The sequence below is a fragment of the Austrofundulus limnaeus genome, unplaced genomic scaffold, assembly GCF_001266775.1.
Source record: "Austrofundulus limnaeus strain Quisiro unplaced genomic scaffold, Austrofundulus_limnaeus-1.0 Scaffold115, whole genome shotgun sequence".
Classification (NCBI taxonomy): domain Eukaryota; kingdom Metazoa; phylum Chordata; class Actinopteri; order Cyprinodontiformes; family Rivulidae; genus Austrofundulus; species Austrofundulus limnaeus.
In genome coordinates this window covers 1,012,613-1,022,232 of record NW_013952517.1, presented here as the reverse complement: position 1 = coordinate 1,022,232, position 9,620 = coordinate 1,012,613, and the positions used below count along the sequence as shown (strand labels likewise).

The following is a 9,620-nucleotide window of genomic DNA, read 5'->3' as shown; positions in this document are numbered from 1 at the left end:
CCAGTGAAATATATTTATGTTTGTGGTTGTAATGTGACAAAATATGGAAAAGTTCAAGGGGTATGAATACTTTTGCAAACCACTGTATATAAATGCTATTTGTGTGAATTAGAGTAAATCAGAAAGTAGTGAAAATAAAAGTTGTTTGAACCAGGTTGTAGCTCAACATTCTTAGATTTTATTTTACRCTTTAAAACAGTTTTTTTACAAGCTGAACTAAATTTTAAATAAATGACAAAAATAATACATTTTTAGCCTTTAAATATTTAAATCTGATTTTTCTTTACTCTATAAAAAACTTTCACATTAAAGACTTCAAGGACAGGAGAAGGGAGTTTTGAAACATAAAAAGCTTTTTCACCAACTGTTTAAATGACACCCCGTCAAAATAAAATACTTTTTTTTCCATGGAGGCCAATGTTCTTTTGTATTTAGACAAAGAAAGTGAAAACTTTCACTACCTAATTTATCTGGTAGCTAAATCTAAAAGGTAAATTCTGTAAGTTTTCTCTCTTTAATCTTCCCTTGATCTTTCTGGAGTACAGTTTTTCAGAGGTAGCTACAAAACTACACAATCTGCTGAAAGTCTTTCTTCCACCGTGACCCATTATCTCACTCGTGATGAGACTTGAGTTGCTCTTGACTGGAACTGGTGGGGCAAATCTGGCTAAGGTTACAGTTTGTGAAGCCACCGGGGGGGGGCTTGATGCAAGAATAGAACATGAATGAGTAGTTCTGAGTCGACATCAGACGAGAACATGTTCKCAGGAATGCATCAACTGGACAGTAAAAGCGCAAACGAGCACAGAAGCGAGTGTGGGATGTGTGCATGTGTAGGTTTATTGTTCGTACTGCCATTAGAAGCACCTATGTGGGTGTTATAGTCACTAACAATGGCTGACTGAGCATGAGTCAATGTGTGTACGGACTGAGTCAGAACAGCTCCCTGATAATGATAAGCCGACTTGCAACATCGTGAGGTAACGACTGAGTTAGAATCAGCAGAAACAGCTTGAACTACTGTCGTGGCCTTTTAACAAATGTTTAATGCCACAAACTTCAAGTCGAGAATTTAGAAACAAAGAAAGTTTAGAGTCTCAGTGGAGCAGTCTTTCAAAAGCCCCCTTTTCTCAGCTCACACTGGTCAAAGTGCATTCTACTASAGGGGTGATATCATCAGAGCTTCCTGAGCAGGAAGTTGGCTGGTTTGCTGCCAGGGAATTCTCTCATCCCTGTACCATCTGTCTTTGGACRCACTGATCTTCCTCACACGATCCTCATGTCCTCGAGATACACACATGTGGTCGAGTACCGGGCACCGTAATTCTGTAGTTCTAAATCATTTACCATCATCTGCTGCCAAAGGCGAGAAGCTGTTTTTCTCTTCGTAGCAAAATATCTCATGAACAAGTAAACGGATTTTAAAGTGCCTGTGACATGCATATCTATGAAATACAAAAAGAAAAAAAAAAAATATATATATATATATATTATTAAGAAACTTGGCATAATACATGTGATTTTACCCGTTATGTCACATATTTGGCATATTTTCTTTTGAATTTGCCTCAGCTAAAGTGAAACAGGAAGTGACATCAAAGGGGAACTATTTGAGAAAGAAAACTCCCTGGTTTTTGTTTATTGAAACAATATTATTTGAATCCTGACTCTTTCATCTCCCTACGATAGTGATCAAAATAAYCTAAAGAAACATCAGATTCTTCTCTAGAGTCTGTGTTGTTGGCCATAGTGGCAATGCTCTGTTTGCATTCAAACAGTCCCCTTTGTACATCACTTCCTGTTACTGAAAATGCAAATATCTCAACAACTGTTCATCTCAGCGGCGTGAAATCTTTTCTACAGTATGTTATTAATGTTATCTTTCCAAAAATACATTTATATTTATTACAAAATATTGATGTCACAGACACTTTAATGAAACTCCAAGAAAGCTGGATGTGCTTCTACAAACAACAATGGTTCTAACTGGGTCAGTTTTGCAGATATAGAACTAATCACAAAAGCTCAAAGTAGAATAATCAACCCTACAAATGTTTCCATCTTTTTTTTTTCTTGATTTCAGAAAAAAGCGAGTTGAAATTAGCTACTAGCTCTGTTGTAGTTCATTGTTTAATTAAACCAAGAGAAAACATTTTCCATTTCTTTAAAGCATCTTTTCAGAGAAATTACTAAAAAATATAGAAAGCGACCAAAGTTTCCAACTATTCATTGAGATTTTCGTTAACTTTGGTACTTTAAAGRCACAGTGTGTAAGATTTGTTGTTTTCAGAGACATCTAGTGGTTGAGAGGTTGAATCATCCTCCCTGGTCGAGGGGAGGGAATCGGAATGGGCTGCTTACATGATGCATTTTTATTCTGAACGGCTCTTTAATCCGATTACTTTTGTCCATGTAAACGTAGCAGACAGACAACAAATATTACATTTATAGTATTACAACTAAAACCGTTTTTGACGCCGCCACCGCAGTTTGTCCTTCATGAGCCTTCATAGACAAGATGGCGGTGCAAGATGGCGGCTGCCTTTAGTGGCGACCCGCGACCATGGAGATATAAACAGCTTTTTATAAGGTAAAAATAACAAAACAAAGTCTTTGTCTGCAATGATTAGACATGTTTTTTATTATTGTCATTAGTGATTATCTCAATTTCAGCTAAAAGAATTGACAAAATCCTTCACACTGTGCCTATAAGTTGGAAATTCCCATTTATTTTTGACCACTAATAAACTGCAGGAAAGCTATAAAGAAAAATAAAGTTCTTATCATTCAAATCTAAGCCTAGTAGGGTTGAACTAAGTGCAGCCAAAGGTGTTTATGATGCTTATGACAACATTTTGATGTGTTTACCAGCTGCTGACAGGTCGTTACTTTGTGGCATCATTCCAATCTGTGGTATGATGTTGAACAACCTGGATTAGTAAAACACATGGCTGACAACAAGTTTGAACCTAAAATTGGAATCAGCCTCAGTTGAAATGAAGTCATAAGGAGTATTTGTATCCACATCATTTGTTTGGCCGCACTAAAAACTTTCCTGTTAATATATCAAAATAAAGGAAGGAGGAAGTTGTGTCAACCCACTTCAGCAAAACACGCTGTAATCTTGTGGTATTTTTACCCAGGCCTGTCAGGCATTTCATAAATACCTCAGGACATGGTGTCATCTTCTAATGCGTCCTTAAAAGGTGACTTTAAGTCCCGATGGGGTTGTAATTATAGCCATATGGAGCTTCTTCTGTTTTCTTTATGTGACGGTTTAGTTTTAGATTTAAACTCTTCGACTCAGCAGAATTTTCAGGAGGAAAAAATATTTGTATGTTTGGGGCAAAGCGAGCCAGAATGAGGTCAGTGGTGACTGACAGAGCAAAGAGTTTAGTTTTTATTTCTTCAGTCTCTTCTGGGTTCTGGACAGATCAGAGATCCTCCGAGTTTCCAGAAGGCTGACTCCTCTTTTCTGCTGCCTTCTTTCACTTTACAGCTAATTTCGTTTCCCTTCGTTACTTAGTGGCATCCTGCCTTTCTTTACCAGCAGACAAAATGAACAACGTGAGAGTCATACCATGCCATCGTGTATCTGCGAGTTGGTGGGACTCTCCAGGATCTGCAGCTGTTTCTCAAAGAGCTGAGAGATTGCTTTGTGAACCAACTCGTACTGTTCCTGAACAGAGACACAAAGAGTCAGCCATCACCACTTTTCCGTAAAAACAAACATCTGACACATCCTACATCTGTCCTAATAAATAAAATAGAAATAATGAAATAAGAACCGACCTTTGTTTGGACAGCAGAGTGCCGCTGCGTCCTCATCTCTTGGATCAAATTGTAAACATTAAAATCTTCTGGAATTCTCTTTAGAATTGCAGAAAAAAAATAAGAGAAGTTGAGTTTTGGTTTAACATGGAGGATTTAGAAGTCATAATAAGGTTTGTGAGTGTTTTTTACCCCAGCTTTCAGGAGGTTCCATGTGTAGTCAATCGCACAAATAGCACCCGTCCTCCCACAGCCTGCACTGTACAGTCGAAGTAAAAAAAAAAAAAGAAAAAAAAGCATGAGACATTATAAGATTTTGCCATATAACAGAAGGAAAATCTATAAATATAAACTATTTGTTTTCTTTCTGAAGGGGATTAGAACGTCCATAAAACACAGGTATGTTTGAATAAAACACGTCATTTAGACAGGAAACAGACAGACAGCAGCGACACCGGTTCATCACGTATATAATCGTAAAACCTGATCTCATGCTGTCACAGAGCTTTCTGTRACTTCTAAAGAGCAGTTCCTCCACATCAACCCACACAAAGCAGCTCCACAGACGCAGAGACGCAGCTTTGAGTCCTGCTGCGAAACAGAGGAACCCGGAAATGTCCTCGGGCTGCTCATTACAGCTGATTGCACACACACGGAGAAAAGTGTGCGTGTGTGTTGTGGGTAAACACATGCATGTGTGCAGCTCTGAACCTAAACAACCTACAGTTGGCGATGTATTGAACGCTGTTTTTGTTGTTTTTTTAAAGGAGAGATAATCCTTAACCTTCCTACAGCGGTGAAACCAGGCTGTGGTGCTTTAATATTATAAAAAAATATACATTACATTTGGGTCATCTAATTGTCATAGAAATGAAGCTATTGACAAAAAATGTACAGATATCCCCCGTCGCTGAGGGACTTGAATAATGAACATAGTTTTTGAGATGGACTGAAATTGACCTTTATGTTTTTGGTGCAAGATATTTAAGCTGGTAGAAGTTACAAAATGTATGTTTAATCCACCTCCAGGCCCTATGGCAGAGATGTATTCATCTGTGGCCATCCAAATCACTTGATCTTTTTAAGCAACATAAAACCTAGAAAGCATTTATGGTGGCCATCTTGGATTTTGAAGTGGCAACCTAATTTTCGATCGTGACTTTTCTGACACCAGGATGCAGCCACACACCAAAATAGACGTTAGTACCTCACTTATTTTTCAATTTACCCGGCTCACAAGACAGACAAAGTTCATTTCCAAATCCCCACTTTGCTCTGCAACGGGGGGCCAATCAGCGTTTATTTATTTTTTTGGTTCATCTTAAAATGACACCAGAGTTAAGCTAAAATATATTTGCTTTACTAAAACTGTTGCTCATTTAAACAAACAATTCAAATCGATTATGCAGATTTGTGCTGAGCAATAACAGTTCGTGGCCACAGCTGCTCAGTGTAGGTCCATCAGGCTGGAAATGGATGGGAGAAACTGCATGGCTCCAGGTTTTGAACTGAAGTGGATTTTTTTTTCTTACATGTTAAAATTTAGCTTAAAAAATGATCAACCTTAAAGAAAACTTAAGTGAAACGACTCAAACGGCCTTTATATTTATCTAATCAGCCAGCTGTAATGTATATGTGCCTACCTGCAGTGAATACATATAGGGACGTCGTCGTTCTCTTGGTACTCTCTCATTAGTCCGATCATATCTAGTATGGAGTCGAATGATGACGGGACGTCGTGATCAGGCCAGTTGGTGTAATGGAACTGAGTTATCCTCCGAGTCTCCTGCAGGCACACAGAAATGTTGAAAGCTGAAACTAAATTGCCTGAAAGCGGGAAAAAAACAAACCTCAAAGTGCCGTTCGGTAATATTTCTTGTTGTGACTTACATTATTATACTGCACCATCAAAATCCTTATACAATAATCTGTTCTGGACTGCTCCGATTCCTAAAACGGAAAAAGAAAAAAACAGCGACACAACCTTTAACTGCAACATTCCTTAGAATAGAGTCCATTTGTTGACTCACAACTATAATGTTGCACTTTTTTCAACCTACACAAGAGATTTTGAAGGGGCCGAAAGTCAGGGGCTCCTCGTGTAGCCTTGGAAAATACCGCTCGCACTTTTTCTAAGCAGACAAGAACAGAAGTGAACTTTGAGGCTAAAAAAAAAAAACACCAGACAGATGCTACAGCCGCCTTCACATCAACTCTGTGGTCTGAACTGCACAGCTCGTGTGACAAGCAGAACACAGTTCCAATTATGGAAAATGACACATTATTCTAAAAAAACTTTTTTTTTAACAAGAGAAACTTTGGCAACGTTTAAATTCTGACGTGACTGACGAGCAAGGACAAACATCTTTTGTCCCACTTTACTCTCTGTCAGTTCAGCTGACGGCTCTCTTGATGGAGCCCTGTTTCGGTGTAAYTAGTCAGGTGCAACAGCTTTTTAAAGTCTGGGGACCAATTTGCATATTTAGACACGAGCGAGCTCATATTTCAGAAACATACAAGAGAATTAGACAGATTTTCATCACGTCTACCGAATCCGAAAAAATAATAATAATAATAACATGACCAAAAAAATCTAAAAAATTATTATATTTTCAATGAATTGTAGGCCTTCAGTGACTCTTTGGTACATTACTGCAAAATCTGTAGCTCCGACTGGAGAGAACGGACAGGCCGGGTCTCCTCAGGCTTTACACAGACAGATAAGACCTGAACCAGTCCAGAGCACAGCCCACAATATCCCAGACCTCCATGATATTAAGATGAAGGTCAACCCCGAGTCTCCTGAATCAATATAATATTGCTGAATAAACATAATTTTTGCCGGAGCTTGTATAGAGTTGAACAAAACACAAGTATTTACAAGCTACCCGAGCTATCAGTCACTTTATTTTATCTCCAGTAACCATGGATCAATTGAAACAGCTCAAGGCTTTGGAAACTGCTAACGATTTTGCCTGAAAAAAAAAGAAAAATTTCAAGCGCAGAGAAGAAAGGAAAAAAATACGAAAAGAAAAGCAGCCAAAAAAACCTCTTCAAGGATAAACAAATCGACACAACTATGAAGTCTGCTGCAGCCTTGATGGAAATAAAACCAAACTAAGACGACGACGCACTCAAACATTTTACATCGATTGGCACAAGAAACAGCCTTACCCTTCCCATCTCAAATTCTCGACAAGCCATCACAATAACCTGCAGACACACAAACAGGATGGATTACAATCAATAGATACACACTCAAAGCTTCATTTCCTAAAAATATAATTTAGCTTATTTCTAAGCAGCCTATTCATGAATAGCTTTAAATTAGGTATATTTAAACTACATCAAAACTTACATACAGAGAAATATTAATATTATTCAACTTATATTACAAGTATTATATAATATAAAACACGTCTTTGTTATATTTTTAGTGGGAAATGGAGACTGATAGGATCTTTCCCAGTAAATAATACAAAGACAGCAGTGAGATTAAATCACACAACCAACAACACATGCATGACAGTGATGGGCTGTTATTACAACCTTATCTGTCTAAAAACATGTGTTTTTCATTTATTATAAGTTTTATTTGTGCACAGCTTCCCATTAGTTGTTGACAAAAATAACAAAATAAAATCTATCCTGTTAAATGATTAGATGTAATCTATTATAATTAACTTTATATATAATAAATATTTATTATTAGGAAATTTATCTGAAAGTGAGTCTGTGTATATTAAAATATGGGTATTTGTGTGTAAAAATAAATAGATTTACTTACATACTGTAGATACATTTATGCAGATATGCATGTGTGCGTATAAGTATATGCTTTTTTTGCAAACAGCCAAACACAGCTGTTGAATAATTGGAAATGTATGATTTAATTATTTTAATTCATTTTATTTAATCAGATCAGTGTGCAACTACAATGTAAATGTAAAAAACATTTGATGCATTGCAATGGATTTAGCCTTTCTTTCCAGATAATATGCATCAACGGATAGAGGCTGGATCTCATCCTATTTGGATTATTGATACTGAAATGTTTATTTTTGTGACTATATTATTTTATTGCTTTACTGTATATTCCCATTTCTTTAAGTTTAAAATTCAAAATTGATGGAATCATCATCTCTGTTGACTGGAGTTGTACTCACAGCTGTTTTGTGCTCCCAGTTCATCCTCCAGAAGTCAATGACCGTGTTCGGCAGCGGACCCTGAGTTGCGATGTAGGCATGCGGGCCGTCCACACCCTGAACACACGCATGAATAAAACAAAAACTGTGTATACACCGTGCATTAATCGACACACAGCACTTCAGTCTAAACAAATATTTACCAAAAGAAATAAAAGAATAGAAGCGAAGTGTTACCTTGATGAAGTTTGCGTTGATGTAATCTGTGTCCTGATTGGTTGTTTTTAATGTCAGTTTTACTCTACTGTGGTCAACTGAGGAGAACAACACAAATGCTTTAATACTTTAAACATAGACAAAGATTGAAAAAATGTAAAAACTGTTTGATGCATGAAGTCATTTGTTTGTCGAAGCCTTTCTGTGTTTGAGTCCAACTGTTTGGGATAAACCGGTTCTCCCTCTGCTCCATCAGCTCATTCACTAAAAGCTTTAATACATGAATGAATGGATGGAAAAGGAGGATAAACATAAAAAAGTAGGACAGATGTTGGGTCATATAAGGGAGCCTGAGGTAGTAACTCATGACCTGTTAAAACACATCAGTGCTTCTTCTGTAAACACTTTTTTWAAAGTATTTAACAGAAATCTTTATATATTTCTCGTTGTTGTCCCCAAACTTCCTGGCCTTTGCCCTTTTTTCTAGCACTGCATTTTCATCTTTTTTTGCAGCACAGGTGCTAATATCACTACAGATTAAATGTGGATTTGTTGAGTCAGGCAGTGACCTTTAAAGCTGCAGATAAATGCACKAAATGTTTAAAGCTCCTTCCCTAGCAGTACACAAGGCTGCATGGAAATCAAGACTCACACACAAAATGTTCATGCATTCTATCTAAAGACATGTGGCTTAAAGCTAAACTGYTTAATGACATAAGAGCTGAAGCGCTTCAGTGGCAGTCAGCCAGATCTTACATGGCAGTATATCTTTATATCTGTTCTTCTTCACGTTCTCCTCCCGCTCTCCTATGTTGGTCGGGTAGATCTTCTCTGTGCGGTACTTTGTCGATAGCCGCCGTAAGCGCTAAAATAAACAACAGCAGGACAATACTATTAGACAATTTWAAAAAAATGAATTACATATGATCTGTTAGCAGCTGTAAATTAGTCAACACAGTAGAAAAAACACAAGCTAGATKAATAACTTGAAGCRAGATGAACCCGAGAAGACAGTCATWCAGTTCATCAGCACCAGAATCAGATTTAACAATCTCAGCCTATCAGTATCRGACATGGCTTCAGGGCTAAAAGGGAATACTTTATTCAGGTTAAACAACATTTCAGATGAATAGGATCAGCTGTTTGTTCAGGATATACATATGTTAAAGAAAAAATAACCCGTTTTTCCAACACTGCAGTCTCACAAACACTCCTTTTCTCTGCATGATGCTGCATAAGTTCAGTGCAGCCGAATCTAATAAAGGCTGACGCTGATGAAGACGCATTCAGTTAATGGAAAGAGAACAATTACACTGAGTCTCTGCTGAGTAACTGTCCTTAAAGCCAAAAATAGACTTTCAACAACAGCAGAGAAGACACTATTTAGTCTTATTCCTAATCAGTTCAGATATGTAGAAACATCCATCCATCATCCATCCATTTTCTGTACACGCTTCTTCCTTTTCAGGGTCACGTGGGTCACTGGTG

General features: G+C 37.4%; 1 protein-coding gene across 2 annotated transcripts in view; it reads right to left on the bottom strand.

Moving 5' to 3' along the window:
- The window catches only part of LOC106521782 (protein tyrosine phosphatase non-receptor type 12), a 47,950-nt gene that overhangs the window by 17,267 nt on the left and 21,063 nt on the right, over positions 1 to 9,620 (bottom strand). For both annotated transcript variants that reach the window (XM_014014498.1, XM_014014497.1), the window contains exons 2-11: positions 8,889 to 8,997; positions 8,154 to 8,230; positions 7,938 to 8,033; positions 6,946 to 6,984; positions 5,832 to 5,903; positions 5,662 to 5,721; positions 5,415 to 5,557; positions 3,964 to 4,030; positions 3,793 to 3,870; positions 3,581 to 3,679 (exon numbers count right to left, since the gene is read on the bottom strand). In XM_014014498.1, coding sequence (XP_013869952.1) covers positions 3,581 to 3,679; positions 3,793 to 3,870; positions 3,964 to 4,030; positions 5,415 to 5,557; positions 5,662 to 5,721; positions 5,832 to 5,903; positions 6,946 to 6,984; positions 7,938 to 8,033; positions 8,154 to 8,230; positions 8,889 to 8,997 — 840 coding nt within the window. The remainder of the gene's footprint in view (positions 1 to 3,580; positions 3,680 to 3,792; positions 3,871 to 3,963; positions 4,031 to 5,414; positions 5,558 to 5,661; positions 5,722 to 5,831; positions 5,904 to 6,945; positions 6,985 to 7,937; positions 8,034 to 8,153; positions 8,231 to 8,888; positions 8,998 to 9,620) is intronic.